The following is a 17938-nucleotide window of genomic DNA, read 5'->3' on the forward strand; positions in this document are numbered from 1 at the left end:
AATTAAGAAGAAACAGGGTTGATCTAATAGTGAGAAGTGACAGCAAAAGCAATTTGGAGCTATAATGCAAAATCTGAGTGAGTGACGTCAATGAGATTTAATGGGAAACCTATCAACATAGCCATCATCTCAGTCTATGCTCCAATGGCAAACACAGAAGAAGAGGAAATTCAGACATTTTATGCAGAAGTACAGGAATAAATTAAAGGGAAATTTAGACCAAGAGTAGGGATGCTGAATAATCAACATGGGAACAAACTGATTGACCAAGATAAAATAAAAGGAAGATGGAAGCAATACACTGAAGAACTCTATAAAAGAGATTCAAAGACAACAGATTCATTCATGGGGGAACCACATGATGAAGAAGCAGAAATTTTACAATGTGAGGTGAAAGCTGCTCTTAAAATACTTGGAAGAAACAGATCACCAGGAATAGACGGAATACCAACAGAGTTGCTACAAGCTACTGAGACAGAATCTGTCCAAATTTTGACAAAAATCTGTCAACAAATATGGAAAACTAAACAATGGCCCATTAATAGGGTCACCATAAGTCATAGTTGACTTGAAGGCACATAACAATAGCAAACAAAAACAATGGCCCACAGACTAGAAGTGTTCAACATACATTCCAACCCCAAAGTAATGGAATCCCAGGGAATGCAGTAATTATAGTACTATTGCCTTAATATCCCATGCAAGTGAAGTAATAGTCAAGATTCTACAACAAAGGCTCTTGCCATATATGGAGCGAGAAGCAGTGGCATCACTAAGGTTGGTGTCACCCAGTGCGGTAACTCATGGTGTCACCCCCATGGACCTCCTCCCATACCAGACCATACAGAATCCTTAGTAATGTTTTTTGTACTAATGTTACTCGTAAATTGTAATTCCCATATATCACTGAATGTAATGGCAATAGTAGTGACATAAACAACTAGCAAAATAAAAATTACACCTTTAAATTACAATATCATACGCACAGCCCAAATTCTTGCTCTTATCACTAATGGGAGTTAATTATCTTGCATAACTTCTAGATTGGATTACTGTAATGCGCTCTACGTAGGTCTGCGCATATAACACCTGTCTTGGCTCGCTTGCACTGGCTACCTATTTGTTTCCGAGCTAGATTCAAGGTGCTGGTGTTGACCTATAAAGCCTTACACGGTGTGGGACCGCAATACCTTGTGGAACGTCTCTCCCGCTATGAACCTACCCGCTCACTTCATTCAGTATCTAAGGCCCTCCTCTGGGTACCAACTCACAAGGATGCCCGGAGGATTGTTACTAGATCTAGGGCCTTTTCTGTGGTGGCCCCCAAATTGTGGAACAGCTTACCGGAGGAAATACGCCTGGCGCCTACGGTTCTTTATTTTACGTGCCAGGTTAAGACCTGGCTATACTCCCAGGCATTTTAATGTTCAATGTTTTATGTTAACATTTTAGTTAATGTGTTCCTTTCTGTTACTGATTTTATTCTATATTGTATTTTAATCTCGAAGGTCCTGTCTCAGTAACCTATCAGAATTCTTTGAGAGTGTCAACAAGCATATAGATAGAGGTGATCCAGTGGACATAGTGTGCTTAGACTTTCAAAAAGCTTTTGACGAGGTACCTCACCAAAAACTTCTGAGAAAGCTTATCAATCATGGAATAAGAGGAGAGGTCCTCTTGTGGATAAGGAATTGGTTAAGAAGCAGAAAACAGAGTAGGAATAAACAGACAGTTCTCCCAATGGAGGGCTGTAGAAAGTGGAGTCCCTCAAGGATCGGTATTGGGACCTGTACTTTTCAACTTGTTCATTAATGACCTAGAATTGGGAGTGAGCAGTGAAGTGGCCAAGTTTGCTGACGACACTTAATTGTTCAGGGTTGTTAAAACAAAAAGGGATTGCGAAGAGCTCCAAAAAGACCTCTCCAAACTGAGTGAATGGGCGGAAAAATGGCAAATGCAATTCAATATAAATAAGTGTAAAATTATGCATATTGGAGCAAAAAATCTTAATTTCACATATACGCTCATGGGGTCTGAACTGGCGGTGACCGACCAGGAGAGAGACCTCGGGGTTGTAGTGGACAGCACGATGAAAATGTCGACCCAGTGTGCGGCAGCTGTGAAAAAGGCAAATTCCATGCTAGCGATAATTAGGAAAGGTATTGAAAATAAAACAGCCGATATCATAATGCCGTTGTATAAATCTATGGTGCGGCCGCATTTGGAATACTGTGTACAGTTCTGGTCGCCTCATCTCAAAAAGGATATTATAGAGTTGGAAAAGGTTCAGAAGAGGGCAACCAGAATGATCAAGGGGATGGAGCGACTCCCTTATGAGGAAAGGTTGCAGCATTTGGGGCTTTTTAGTTTAGAGAAAAGGCGGGTCATAGGAGACATGATAGAAGTGTATAAAAGTATGCATGGCAGTGAGAAAGTGGATAGAGAAAAGTTCTTCTCCCTCTCTCATAATACTACAACTCGTGGACATTCAAAGAAGCTGAATGTTGGAAGATTCAGGACAGACAAAAGGAAGTACTTCTTTACTCAGTGCATAATTAAACTATGAAATTTGCTCCCACAAGATGCAGTAATGGCCACCAGCTTGGATGGTTTTAAAAGAAGATTAGACAAATTGCCAGAAGCCTCAAGAGGGGAGAGTGTTCTTGCACTCGGGTCCTGCTTGCGGGCTTCCCCCAGGCACCTGGTTGGCCACTGTGAGAAGAGGATGCTGGACTAGATGGGCTTGATTATGTTCTTATGTCTGTTCCATGACCAACTGGTCTAGGGCATAGTCAGTCCAGAAAAAGAAATAGTCATTCTTAAGGATCAGTCCAGGTCAGTCCCCAGCAGTTCCACAAAGGGTGAGAAAGGCTCCCTCTCTGAAATGCCAGAGTGACGCTGCCGGTCAGTGCAGACAAATCAGTCTGCAATGCAAGACAAGTCAGAGCACAGCACAGGTAGAGGTAGGCAAGCCTAGCCAGCTGGAGACCCTCACTCTATCTCCCTTATATTAACAGAAGCATAAGAACAATACCAGCAGTGGCTCTTGCCCCACTTCCAGCACTGCTAGCCATGAGCATGCATTGTCTCCGTAGAGATTTTGATGGCATGGCCCATGTGCACGCCCTGTTCACCACCTTTTCTCTCTCATCCTTCCACGTTAAAGTTAGAGGTTGAAGCCTTGTGGAAGTACTGATGTGTATTAATTGAGGCTGTTAGAAGATTGCATTCATAGGTCAAAGAGGCCTTTCCAGAGCCCCTCATGGAGCCTGGTCATCCCACTCTCCCTGGTGAATGCTGGCAATGTCCATATCTACTGATGCTGATGGCCCGTTCTGCCTGCAAGGTGCAAACAACTGCACAAGTGTCACAGCGCAAGAATGGAGCTGAGCTGAACCAGCTGTGACTTTAACCCATGAACCAATTTCCCTGTTGACCTTGTATCTTCCACACTCATTGTGGCACCTGGATTCCCAGGCACCTTAGACACTGCAAGGAAGAGGTGTTCTGGTGCCACAGTGGAATTTGGCTCATGTTTGTCATCCTAAAACTCCTGCTGGACTGAGGAAGATAAGTGACAATGGAATCTTGAAGAGTTGCCTCCAGAGACAAGCCAAAATAATAATGGAAAATGGGGAAAGGGGGGTGTTTCTTATATACATGTTGGTCTCTTTCACTCTAGTGTGAGTAACTGTTGGATATGCTCCCTACTCCCTATCCATGGGGAGGGAGGTGTTGCCCTTGTACCAATCCCTTTGAATGAAGAGAACCTCACCAATACGGCCCCCATTTTTATGCCAATGGAATGGAAATGGTTCAGCGCAAATCCAACCTCGGACTTAGCCCCTGTGGCCCAATAAAATGGGGTTTGGTATGTCCTGTCAAGATTGGGTGAGTTCTGTGTTTTGGGAAACAAGACCAAAGGAAAGAAAGGTTGGTGTAAGTAAATGCAAACATTATTTCACCCTTGAAGGGGACGGGAAAAATAACCACACCCAGAATCCCACTTTCTGCCACGATTATCATGATTTTCATGCTTCCTGTAACTATTCTATTAAAGTATTAATTTTATTTGAAGCCGGAGTCGGACTTGGTACATTTCTACCAACTCCTCCAAAATTGCTTCCGACTCCCACTCCCACTCCACGATTGCAACTCCACGGCATGGGGTGAAGGGAAGTGGAACAGTTTGTGGTTAAGCTAAGAGAAGAACATTGTCGGGGGTCTGAAACTCCCCATAAAAATCCTGTTTGAAGCCCGGCTTCCCCGTATGGATGCAGAGAAAGAGCAGAACTCTGCTTAAAGTACTTTCCACATTCAAAGCATTTATACATCTCTTCCCTTAAAAGGATCTTTTGATGTGACTGAAGATAGCCATTCTGACAAAAGGTGTTTCAACACTACAAGCATGTATAAGGTTTATTCCCTGTATGCGTTCTGTGATGCAAATTAAGGTGGCTACCCCGACTGAAGCTCTTTCCGCACTGAAAGCATTGATAAGGTTTGTCCCCTGTGTGAGTTCTTTGATGCGAAGAAAGGCGGCTACTGTTACTGAAGCTTTTTCCACACTCAAAGCATTTATAAGGTTTCTCCCCTGTATGAGTTCTGTGATGCAAATTAAGGTCACTACCCCGACTGAAGCACTTTCCGCACTGAAAGCATTGATAAGGTTTGTCCCCAGTGTGACTTCTTTGATGTGAAGAAAGGTTGCTACCCCGACTAAAGCTCTTTCCACACTCCAAACATTTATAAGGTTTATCCCCTGTGTGAGTTCTTTGATGCGAAGAAAGGCCGCTACTGTCACTGAAGCTTTTTCCACACTCAAAGCATTTATAAGGTTTCTCCCCTGTATGAGTTCTGTGATGCAAATTAAGGTCGGTACCCCGACTGAAGCTCTTTCCGCACTGAAAGCATTGATAAGGTTTGTCCCCAGTGTGACTTCTTTGATGCGAAGAAAGGTTGCTACCCCGACTGAAGCTCTTTCCACACTCCAAGCATTTATAAGGTTTATCCCCTGTATGAGTTCTTTGATGAGAAGTAAGGTGGCTACTCTGACTGAAGCTCTTTCCACACTCCAAGCATTTATAAGGTTTATCCCCTGTGTGAGTTCTTTGATGCGAAGAAAGGCAGCTACTGTCACTGAAGCTTTTTCCACACTCCAAGCATTTATAAGGTTTCTCCCCTGTATGAGTTCTGTGATGCAAATTAAGGTCGCTACCCCGACTGAAGCTCTTTCCGCACTGAAAGCATTGATAAGGTTTGTCCCCAGTGTGACTTCTTTGATGCGAAGAAAGGTTGCTACCCCGACTGAAGCTCTTTCCACACTCCAAGCATTTATAAGGTTTATCCCCTGTATGAGTTCTTTGATGAGAAGTAAGGTGGCTACTCTGACTGAAGCCCTTTCCACACTCCAAACATTTAAGAGGTTTGTCTCCTGTGTGAGTTCTTTGATGTGAAGTAAGGTGGCTACTGTGACTGAAGCCCTTTCCACACTCCAAACATTTAAGAGGTTTGTCTCCTGTGTGAATTCTTTGATGCGACGTAAAGTTGCTTTTGTCACTGAAGCTCTTTCCACATTCCAGGCATTGATAAGGTTTGTCTCCTGTGTGAGTTCTGTAATGCAAAGTAAGAGTGCTACTCGAACTGAAGCTTTTTCCACACTCAAAGCATTGATAAGGTTTGTCCCCAGTGTGAGTTCTTTGATGCGAAGTAAGGGTGCTACTCCAACTGAAGCTCTTTCCACACTCCAAGCATTTATAAGGTTTGTCTCCTGTGTGAGTTCTTTGATGCGAAGTAAGGGTGCTACTCCAACTGAAGCTCTTTCCACACTCCATGCATTTATAAGGTTTGTCTCCTGTGTGAGTTCTTTGATGCGAAGTAAGGGTGCTACTCCAACTGAAGCTCTTTCCACACTCCAAGCATTTATAAGGTTTGTCTCCTGTGTGAGTTCTTTGATGCGAAGTAAGGGTGCTACTCCAACTGAAGCTCTTTCCACACTCAAAGCATTTGTATGTTTTGTCCCCTGTGTGAGTCTGTCTCTCCTCTTGTCTCTTTGCTCCATCTTGACTCCTCAGTTTCTGCTCCTGCATCTGCTCCTCAGCTTTTTCCAGTGATACTTCAGATGGTTCTCCCTCAGCCTTGACTCCCCAGATGTATCCTGATGGAATGAAAAGGAAAGGAGATAAAATGATGTGGATAAATCCTGTGAATATATTATGATTTGTTCTTTGAAAACATATTTCTGGGAGTTCTGCTGACATCAGAGTTTAACTGTCAAAGCTCGAGGCCTTGTACGGAGTTAGTTTAGTAGTAGGTGCTTGGTAACAGGCTTTGAAAAGAGACCAGAGAGAGACAACAGTAACAAAAATTTGCTCCCTTGTTCATCCATTTAAGGTGAACAGCCCAGTACTTATGCACAGCTGGAATTTACAAACATAGGATGTATCCTGTCTTACAGGAACATGGCCCTTTCCACTGCCCAGAGGGCAACTCACATCCCCTCCCTCCCTCGCAAAATGTTACCTGCAACACGAAACTCTATTTGTTTAATCTATTTGTAGAAAATATTATATAGAAAGCTGGATTGGAAGAAGATGCAGGAAGTGTGAAAACTGGAGGGAGAAATATATTAATAATTGAAGATATGTGGGGTTACTCTTGAAAATGGTCCGGAAGCTGCAACTGGTACAGAATGTGGCAGCCCACCTGATTAAAGGTAGCCGCCGGAGAGATCACATTACTCCAGTGTTAAAGAAGTTACACTGTTTACCAGTTATTTTCCAGGCCCAATTCACGGTGTTGGTTTTAACCTTTAAAATCCTGCACGGTTTCAGCCCAGTTTATTTGAAAGAGTGCCTCCATCATCATTAGAGATGCCGCTCAACAAGATCAACCTCAAAAGGCCTTCTCTCCATCCCACCAGTTAAAACAGGTACAGTGGTGAAGACTAGGGAGAGGGCTTTTTCAATTGTGGCCCCCAACTTTGTGGAATTCCCTCCCAAATGATCTCTGCCATGCCCCCACTATGATGAGCTTCCGCCGGGCATTAAAGACCTGGCTCTTCAGGCAGGCTTTTGGGGTGGGCTAGGTTTTACTATTACTGTTGAGGTTTTAATGTTTTAATGTAATTACATGTTTTTATTTTGTATGTCGCCCAGAGTGGCTGGACAACGAGCCAGATGGGCGATAAATAAATAAATAAATAAATGCAGACGATACCATACTCACAGCAGAAACCAGTAATGATTTGAACTGAGTGCTGATGAAAGTTAAAGAGGAAAGCACAAAAGCAGGACTACAGCTGAACGTCAAGAACACTAAAGTAATGACAACAGAAGATTATGTAACTTTAAAGTGGACAATGAGGACATTGAACTTGTCAAGGATTATCAATACCTTGGCACAGTCATTACCCAAATTGGAGACAACAGTCAAGAAATCAGAATAAGTCTTGGATTGGGGAGGGCAGCTATCAGAAAAGATCCTCAAATGCAAAGATGGATCACGGAACACCAAAGTTAAGATCTTTCAGACCATGGTATTCCTGATCTCTATGTATGGATGTGAAAGTTGGACAGTGAAAAGAAAAATCAACTCATTTGGAATGTGGTGTTGGAGCAGAGCTTTGCGGGTACTATGGAGCATGAAAAAGACAAATAATTAGGTGTTTAGAACAAATTAAACCAGAACTGTCACTATAAGCTAAAATGATGAAACTGGGGCTATCATACTTTGGACACATCATGAGAAGACATGATTCACTAGAAAAGACAATAATGCTGGGAAAAACAGAAGGGAGTAGAAAAAGAGGAAGGCCAAACAAGAGATGGATTGTTGCCATAAAAGAAGCAACAGACTTGAACTTACAAGATCTGAACAGGGTGGAACCTATACTCTGGACAAGAGGCTGGGAAGCTCAGGGGGTGCTGTCCTAGGATCCCAGAATTATCAGTACTAAATTGGCCTCCCAGAGTCCTCCTGTCTGGGAAAAGGGGGTGTAGGAAATGATGGCAGCTCTACCGATAATCTGAAAAGCATAGTGGGTCAGATTTGCAAAGCAGGGGTGCCAGGGAGGGAGTAAGAAGGCTATCCTTAACCTCTCCTAATTCTAACAGCATAAATCACCATCTCATGAATCTCCTGCATGATCTCCTTGTACAGAGCTCTCTAGTCTGGATCCAGCTGAGCCTGTTGATCCTTGGTGAAGTGCAAGGACACTTCCTCAAAGGTAACCCATCCCTGGAAGAAGAAAACCATTGCCTTTCTCATTAATACTCCCAGGCAAGGCATGGACATCATCTGCCCTCCACTTCCACTCTGAAGAGAGATGTGGCAAGCGGGATCTTTTCCTTTAGTGTTCACAAATCATGTCAGGTCCAGATGGCATCTACTGGAGAGGTCTTAAAACAGCCCAAATGTGACATTGCTGATCTTCTAACAAAGACTTGCTACTATATGGACTGGCAAATGTATTACAATTTGAAAGTCAAAAGGACACCAAAGGTAACCGGGAAATCAGAGGCCTATTAGCTGTTCCAGGAAAAGAAGTGGAAAATATTATTAGACAGAATTCCCAAACACAGAGTATAACACAGCAATGCTGTTGGTGGGTGATTTCTCTGATCAGATGGTCGATATACACCCTGTTCTGGACGGGGTTACACTCCCCTTGAAGGAGCGGGTTCGTAGTCTGGGAGTAGCCTCGGTGGCACGGAATGCATTCTACCAACTTCGGTTGGTAATAATAATAATAATAAATAATAAATTTAATTTTTGTGTCGCCTATCTGGCCGAAGCCACTCTAGGCGACGTACACATTAAAATTCAATAAAATACAATAGAATACAAAATAGAATACAATGCAGTCAACACTAATGCAGCAGTATAAAACCATGTAGGGCAATCAATAAACAATTATAAAACAATTACAGAAAAATTAGCCCACTCCGAAATCCCAAAGGCCTGTCCAAAGAGCCAAGTTTTTAAGGCCCGGCGGAATGTATCAAGGGAAGGGGCATGGCGGAGATCGAATGGGAGGGAGTTCCAGAGAGTGGGGGCCACCACTGAAAATGCCCTCTCTCTAGTCCCCACCAACCTAGTTGTTTTCGTTGGTGGGACTGAGAGAAGGCCCTGTGTGGCTGATCTGGTTGGGCAGCTTAATTTGTGGTACTGGAGGCGATCCTTCAGGTAAACTGGGCCGAGACCGTATAGGGATTTAAAGGTTAAGACCAACACCTTGAATTGGGCCCGGAAAACAACTGGAAGCCAATGTAGATGAAATAACACTGGCGTGATGTGACCACGGCGGCGGCTGTTTGTAAGCAAATGAGCCGCCGCATTCTGCACCAGTTGTAGTTTCCGTACCGTTTTCAAGGGTAACCCCACATAGAGCGCATTGCAGTAGTCTAATCGAGAGGTGACCAGGGCATGTACTACCAGTGGGAGCTGATGAATAGGGAGATAGGGTTGCAGCCTCCGTATGAGGTGCAGTTGATACCAAGCTGCCCGGCTCACTGCCGAAATTTGAGCCTCCATGGACAGCCTGGAATCAAGAACAACCCCGAGGCTGCGCACCTGATCCTTCAGGGGTAGACTCACCCCATTAAGCTTCAGGTCAACAACACCCAACCCTCCCTTGTCACCCACAAGTAGCACCTCGGTCTTATCAGGATTGAGCTTCAGCCTGTTCCTTCCCATCCACCCACTCACGGATTCCAGGCACTTGGACAAGGTCTCCACAGCCACCTCCGGTGAGGATTTAAAAGAGAGATAGAGCTGCGTGTCATCGGCATATTGGTGACACCGCAGCCCAAAACTCCTGATGATAGCTCCCAGCGGTTTTATATAGATGTTAAATAGCATGGGAGAGAGGATAGAACCCTGTGGCACTCCACAAGTGAGGGGCCAAGGGTCTGAAACCTCATCCCCCAATGCTACCTGTTGATGCCTGTCAGAGAGAAAGGAACGGAACCACTGTAAAACAGTGCCTCCTATTCCCAATCCTTCCAGGCGATCTAACAAGATACCGTGGTTGACGGTATCAAAAGCTGCTGAGAGATCCAGGAGGACAAGAAAGGTGAATTCTCCCCTGTCTAGTGCCCTCCTCATATCATCCACCAGAGCGACCAAGGCTGTTTCAGTACCATGTCCAGTCCTGAAACCCGATTGGTATGGATCCAAATAATCCGTTTCATCCAAGTGTGCTGACAACTGGCTAGCCACCACTCGCTCAATGACCTTGCCCAAAAATGGCAAATTCGAAATGGGGCAAAAGTTGTTCAAGACTTGGGGATCCAAGGAGGCCTTTTTTAGAATGGGTTTGAGGGCTGGTGGTAGTGCACCCTCCTTCAAGGATGCATTTACCACCGCCCTGATCCCTTCGCCCAATTTCTCCTTACAATTCATAAGGAACCATGATGGGCAAGGATCAATTAGACAGGTGGTAGGCTTCACCGTTGAAAGTACCTTGTCCACATCCTCAGAAGGAAGAGGTAGTGATCTGACCATGACACGGGGGTGAAAGAAATAGCCCCCAACTTCAGAGCACTTCCCTCCCCTCCCAGGACAAACATAAGGTCGAGGGCATGACCAGCTACATGGGTGGGCTCAGTGTTACTAAGGTGCAGTTCCCAGGAAGCCATGGTTTCCAGGAAATCCCAAGGGGCTCCAGTGAGAGTGGTCTCAGCATGCACGTTGAAGTCCCCCAGCACTAAGAACTCTGGGGTCAATGCTCGTACATCCGAGACCACCTCCAGCACCTCGGTCAGGGAGTCTGCCGTGCAGCGGGGTGGGCGGTACACAAGCAGGATCCCCAAACTGCCCTTCGGGCCCAACCTCCAATACATGCAGTCAACAAACTTGGTCCTTGGGAGCGGAGGCCTGGTGAAAATCAAGGACTCCCGATAGATGACTGCCACTCCCCCTCCCTGCCTTCCTACCATCGGTTGCTGCGCATAATGGAAAACTGGCGGATACATGGCCTCAAGGATGGGAGCTGAGGCCTTGTCCAGCCAGATCTCCGTAATACACACCAGGTCTGCGCCCAGCTGTCCTCTGGACAGGGAGGAGCTCACCTCAGTTGTCCATGCTCTGGTAACCTCTCGATTGGATTACTGCAATGCACTCTACGTAGGGCTGCCTTTGAAGACGGTCCGGAAACTACAGCTAGTGCAAAATGTTGACCCATTAGGCCGTACTGCCACTGGTTGTTTTTCATCAATGGGGCGGCCAGGCTGATAACGAGGACCAGGCGGTCCGAACATATAACACCTGTTCTGGCCCACTTGCACTGGCTACCTAATTGTTTCCGGGCCAGATTCAAAGTGTTGGTTTTAACCTATACACATAAGAACATAAGAACATAAGAAGAGCCTGCTGGATCAGGCCAGTGGCCCATCTAGTCCAGCATCCTGTTCTCACAGTGGCCAATCAGGTGCCTGGGGGAAGCCCGCAAGCAGGACCCGAGTGCAAGAACACTCTCCCCTCCTGAGGCTTCTGGCAACTGGTTTTCAGAAGCATGCTGCCTCTGACTAGGGTGGCAGAGCACAGCCATCACGGCTAGTAGCCACTGATAGCCCTGTCCTCCATGAATTTGTCTAATCTTCTTTTAAAGCCGTCCAAGCTGGTGGCCATTACTGCATCTTGTGGTAGCAAATTCCATAGTTTAACTATGCGCTGAGTAAAGAAGTACTTCCTTTTGTCTGTCCTGAATCTTCCAATATTCAGCTTCTTTGAATGTCCACGAGTTCTAGTATTATGAGAGAGGGAGAAGAACTTTTCTCTATCCACTTTCTCAATGCCATGCATAATTTTATACACTTCTATCATGTCTCCTCTGACCCGCCTTTTCTCTAAACTAAAAACTCCCAAATGCTGCAACCTTTCCTCGTAAGGGAGTCGCTCCATCCCCTTGATCATTCCGGTTGCCCTCTTCTGAACCTTTTCCAACTCTATAATATCCTTTTTGAGATGAGGTGACCAGAACTGTACACAGTATTCCAAATGCGGCCGCACCATAGATTTATACAACGGCATTATGATATTGGCTGTTTTATTTTCAATACCTTTCCTAATTATCGCTAGCATGGAATTTGCCTTTTTCACAGCTGCCGCACACTGGGTCGACATTTTCATCGTGCTGTCCACTACAACCCCGAGGTCTCTCTCCTGGTCGGTCACCGCCAGTTCAGACCCCATGAGCGTATATGTGAAATTCAGATTATTTGCTCCAATATGCATAATTTTACACTTGTTTATATTGAATTGCATTTGCCATTTTTCCGCCCATTCACTCAGTTTGGAGAGGTCTTTTTGGAGCTCTTCGCAATCCCTTTTTGTTTTAACAACCCTGAACAATTTAATGTCGTCAGCAAACTTGGCCACTTCACTGCTCACTCCTAATTCTAGGTCATTAATGAACAAGTTGAAAAGTACAGGTCCCAATACCGATCCTTGAGGGACTCCACTCCATTGGGAGAACTGTCTGTTTATTCCTACTCTCTGCTTTCTGCTTCTTAACCAATTCCTTATCCACAAGAGGACCTCTCCTCTTATTCCATGACTGCTAAGCTTCCTCAGAAGCCTTTGGTGAGGTACCTTGTCAAACGCTTTTTGAAAGTCTAAGTACACTATGTCCACGGTATCACCTCTATCTATATGCTTGTTGACACTCTCAAACAATTCTAATAGGTTACTGAGACAGGACTTTCCCTTGCAGAAGCCATGCTGGCTCTGCTTCAGCAAGGCTTATTCTTCTATGTGCTTAGTTAATCTAGCTTTAATAATACTTTCTACCAGTTTTCCAGGGACAGAACGTAAGCTAACTGGCCTGTAATTTCCGGGATCCCCTCTGGATCCCTTTTTGAAGATTGGCATTACATTGGCCACTTTCCAGTCCTCAGGCACGGAGGAGAACCTGAGGGACAAGTTACATATTTTAGTTACCAGATCAGCAATTTCACATTTGAGTTCTTTGAGAACTCTCGGGTGGATGCCATCCAGGCCCGGTGATTTGTCAGTTTTTATATTGTCCATTAAGCTTAGAACTTCCTCTCTCGTTACCACTATTTGTCTCAGTTCCTCAGAATCCCTTCCTGCAAATGTTAGTTCAGGTTCAGGGATCTGCCCTATATCTTCCACTGTGAAGACAGATGCAAAGAATTCATTTAGCTTCTCTGCAATCTCCTTATACGGTGCGGGACCACAATACCTTTTGGAACGCCTCTCCCGATATGAACCTGCCCGTACACTACGTTCAACATCGAAGGCCCTCCTCCGAATTCCGAGTTATAGAGAGGTTCGGAGGATGGTTACCAGAACCAGGGCCTTCTCAGTGGTGGCCCCTGAATTGTGGAATAGTCTTCCCATTGAGGTGCGCTTGGCGCCGACATTGCTATCTTTTCGGCGCCAAGTTAAAACCTTTCTCTTTGCTCAGGCATTTTAGTTTAATATGTTCAATTTGGTTTTAGATTTGTGGATTGTTATATATATGTTTTTGTACCGATTTATGTGATTTTATTGTATATACTTTCTGTTGTACACCGCCCAGAGAGCTATGCTAGTGGGGCGGTATAAAAATTTAACAAATAAATAAATAAAGAAATTATGGGATATGAGGAAATATGCTCTCATGCATCAGTAAGTGTTTAAAGATCAGGAAGGAGAAAGTAGAAATAAATGAACAGTTCTCCCAATGGAGGGATGTAAGAAGTGCCCCCCCGCCAATCATCAGGATTAGGACCTGTGCTTTTAAACTTGTTTCTAAATCACATGGATTTGAGGTGAGAAGTGAGGTAACCAACTTTACCGTTGATATCAAGTTCAGGGTGATTAAAATAAAGAGGGATTGTGAGGAACTCCGAAAGGAACTCTCCAAGCAGGCTTGGCTATTGAAGAGCAAATGCAATTAAATTTAAGGAAGTGTAAAGTGATGCACAGAAGTGAAAAATCCTAACTGAACTGCTGGTGACTGACAGGAGAGAGACCTTGAGGTCATAGTGGATGCCTCAATTAAGATACTGACGTTATAGCTATGAAATTGGTGAATTCCATGTGACGGATCATTAAGACACAGATTGAAAATAAAACTGCCAATATCATAATGCCATTATACACATCTAAAGATGTGATCCTACTTGGAATGCTGTCTGCAGTTCTGGTTGCCTGACCTCAAAAATAGCATTCTAGAGGTGGAAGCGGTAGAGAAATGTGCAACCAAATTGATCAAGGGTCACAACATGTGGGGATTTTTGCTGTAGAAAAAAGAAGCGTAGTGGAGACAAGATAGAAGTATATGATCACAGCAGACATTTAAAGCACATTCAACACAAATGTCAAGCAAATGGCTTCCCCAAACGAATCCTGGAGAAAGAGTTTTTCCTCACTGCGCTACATTTCCAGCACCCTTAAACTACAACTCCCAGGACTCTTGGGAGGAAGCCACCTGCTTTCAATGAATTTTGTTCACTTGTAAATGCTTGGAGTGTGGAAAGGCCTTCAGTCAGAGTGGCTCAATTTTACCTGTCTTAAGCAAAATTGCACAGGAGTAAATACCACTGAACTCAATAAGCAAGCATATGATCAAACCTGCCCTGCCCTCCCCCTTCCTTTCCCCTCCCCCTTCCTTTCCCCTCCTCCTCTCCTCCTCCTCTTCCACCCCATGGTCAGTTTTACCTATCCTAACCATGACTGCATAGGAGTAAATCCCATGGAACTCAATAAGCATGCAAATTATCAGACCTGCCCTTCCCCTCCTTCCCCTCTCCTCTCCCTTCCTCCTCCCCTCCCCTCTTCCTTTTTCCTCCTCCCCTGCCCACTCCAGCCCTCTTTACATCTCCCTGTCAGTTGTAGCTATCCTAAGCATGATTGCACAGGAGTAAATCCCACTGAACTCAATAAGCATGCAAATGATCAACCCATTCTCAGCAAACTTGCACAGGATCCCAATTCTTACCTCCCGGATTGAAAAGCAGAGAAATTCACTAATAGGCAAAAAAAAAAGTACCTATAGCCAACAAATATTTCTATCAAACTTTAAAAAGCAGGAAAATCGGGCGACTATAGTGAATGCACCAGGGGTGTGAGAGATCTGACCTTCTCTCTGAGATATTGGACTGCCCTACAAATTGGTCAAAATGCAAACACAATTTGGATTGGTCTTTCACAGTCCAATCCACTTCTTGTGCAGCTTGGAAGAATTTGGTAATATGTGCCTCTGGGCATATGGTGAGTGGTGGCCTATTAGTGAATACTGTCTACAGTTCTGGTTGCCTGACCACAAAAATAGCATTCTAGAGGTGGAAGAGATAGAGAAACGGGCAACTAAACTACTCCAGGGTGGTAACATTTGGGGATTTTTGCTGTAGAAAAAAAGTTTAGAGGAGACATGATAGAAGTGTATGATCACACCAGACATTTAAAGCACATTCAACACAAATGTAAACCACATGGCTTCCCCCAATGAATCCTGGAGAATAGTTTTTCCTCACTGTGCTACATTCCCAGCACCCTTCACAAACTACAACTCCCAGGACTCTTTGGAGGAAGCCACATGCTTTCCATGTACACTGTGGATGTGCCGTAAAGGTGCTTGGTGTGGAGAAACTGGATAACACCCTCTGATTTGGTAGGGAACTTACACTTGGTGCAGGAAGAGGAAGCAGGAAGTAGCTCCCAGCAATTTGCACCCATTTCAGGAAAAATGTCACTTGCTAAACAGTTTCTCTGCCAGGCTACCCTAAAACAAGGAGAGCAGGGCCACGTTTCTTCTTTCCTGAATTAAACGGCGACTTTAATGCTAACAGGATAGGAAACTGGGGAGGGCTGGCAGAATGGCGGCATTGGCAGAAGAGCCTCACTATTCAAACTATCGCAGCTGAACCAAAGGACAAACGTGGACAGATGAAGAAGCGGCCCATTTAGCGCACTGTCGTCTCCTTAGCTCTGCCCCGACTACGAGGCGCCTCCATCTCCAAGCTGAAGGCCACGAAATTCATCCCCAGAACCACCGCGGGATGCTCCGATCTGGAGGGTCTGCTGGGGGGCGCTTCAGGGGGTGTGTCTCTCCCTCCCCCCCTCCCCTCCGCCCCCAATTGCACACCTTTGTCTCGAGGCTCCCCCCGCGCAACCGCGCTCGCCAACATCGCGCACGAAGAGGGGCTCCTCCGGCGCTCCCAGCATGCATTTCTCGCAGGGAGGGGGGCAGGAAAGGGAAGTCCCTCCTTTGCGCCCTTTCCTTCCGCTCGGTCGTCGTGTGTTAACCCTTAAAGTGGCTGGAGCTCCTCGGCTGCTTCGCACGCACAGCGAGAGGGGAGGCGGGAAGCCCCTTTCTGGCCGGTGATGCTTCTCCAGATTAAACACAAAAATGCCATGCACATTTTTTTAAAAAAACCCCTCATTTCCTTTACCTGTTAGATTTCTCTGTCGCTCTGGGTCCCGCAGCGCAAGAAATGGGTGCAGGGATGAGTGGAGCTATTTGGAGCAGGGAAACTTTGGCTGCCTTCAGTTCCTCCAATCCCACCTACGCTGCTCCCCCTTCCTGCCGCAGCTCCAGAGACCGGGATCTCCTTATGCCTGCACCCGCCACCCACACATTTTCTTTCTCCCTCCCCAGAGGGATCAGCCTTTCCGGCACTTGTCTGCCTTTGCAGAGGTCTGATGGCAGCTGCAGGGATCGCAGGAGGCATCAACAGAGACGCCACTTAGAGAGCTGGGAGCAGTGAAGATTTGGGAAAACCCGGAGTGGATTCCACTGCCCCACCGACATGAAACCCCCTGCCTCCACTGACTGTGTGAAAGATTTGAATCCTGGGGGATACATGCTTCAGGATCAAGGAGCTGCGGCCATAAAAAGAAAATCAATTCCATCAAAATATAATATTTATTAGAGATGTTGCAACATCTTCCATGACATGCTGATCCATCATGTGCAGAAGATGAGATGGAATCCCTGGCAACCTTGGCACTACACAGCTCCAAGAAGGGACTTTCCTTTTGCAAGAATGGCAGTATAAGGTAGACTGCCACCACCCCTTAAACTGGTTAACCACCCTTAGTCAAGGGGAAGCTCAGAACCCAGAAAACTGCCAAGGATTCCCAAATACCAAGAGTCCAACAGACACTCCTTGCCCTGGAGCCTTTAGGCAAAATCCCCAATTGACACAGTAGTCGTGGTCAGTGGCCAAGTTACCATTTTAGGGCTCACCTCCTCCTGAAATGAACACACACTGGGAAATAGAAGTAACTTTATTAAAGAATGAAAGAGGTCCTTGCTTCATGCTCTGTGCTGCGTGGGTGGGATTACACCTGAGGGAGGGGTGGGGGACAGTTAATCATGGCAGGGACTGTGCAGTGCCCCCCACTGCCTTGGTAGTTTGTGTTGGCCCCATATCCAAGGGGATAGCCCCAAAGCCTGGCTGGGATTATTTCCCCCTCCCCATAGTGATCGGTTTCTCTCTCTCCTCTGCCTGCAGCCATCATCAGTTAGACTTGGCTGCTCTGTTGCCATCCCATCGTTCTCCCTGCGAGGGACCATCTTTCCATGCTCAGAGGATGCAGACTTTCCAGGAGGATGGAAGGAGAATATCCTGCTTAATTGTGCAGTCCCCTGAGCATCACCTCTTGCTTGCCTTCATTACCTTTTATGGGGGGGGGGGAGTAAGAGGGAAATGAGGGGGTGTCCCTTTGGGTTTTCACTCCCTTTTTTTGGTTGATTGACAGTTATATCTGCCTGCTTTATCCTTCTTTGTGCATCTCTTCTAGAAATTGTGCATTTGAATCCCCCGGGCGGGGCCTGAGCTGCCTCTTGAAACAACAGAGAACGTAGTCATGCTGTAAGGACTGGATGTCAGCCTTCAACCCAGGGATGGGGAACATCTGGCCCGGGGGACTCTTCTTATTTTCAACGCCTATGGTGGGTTGTGTAAAGCTCCAAACACCAGTC

At 45.6% G+C, this 17938-nt stretch overlaps 1 protein-coding gene and 1 pseudogene across 1 annotated transcript; one reads left to right on the plus strand and one right to left on the minus strand.

The window, feature by feature from the left end:
• The window catches only part of LOC133381895 (zinc finger protein 420-like), a 154425-nt pseudogene that overhangs the window by 52263 nt on the left and 84224 nt on the right, over window positions 1-17938 (plus strand).
• Window positions 4083-16205, minus strand: LOC133381905 (zinc finger protein 420-like). Its single transcript, XM_061621482.1, has 2 exons — window positions 16097-16205; window positions 4083-6157 (listed from the first exon to the last, which is right to left on the minus strand). Exons 1-2 carry the CDS (start codon window positions 16137-16139, stop codon window positions 4401-4403), a joined length of 1800 nt encoding a protein of 599 aa, XP_061477466.1. The 5' UTR covers window positions 16140-16205; the 3' UTR covers window positions 4083-4400.

This window comes from Rhineura floridana, chromosome 3 (genome assembly GCF_030035675.1).
Source record: "Rhineura floridana isolate rRhiFlo1 chromosome 3, rRhiFlo1.hap2, whole genome shotgun sequence".
In the NCBI taxonomy this organism is placed as follows: domain Eukaryota; kingdom Metazoa; phylum Chordata; class Lepidosauria; order Squamata; family Rhineuridae; genus Rhineura; species Rhineura floridana.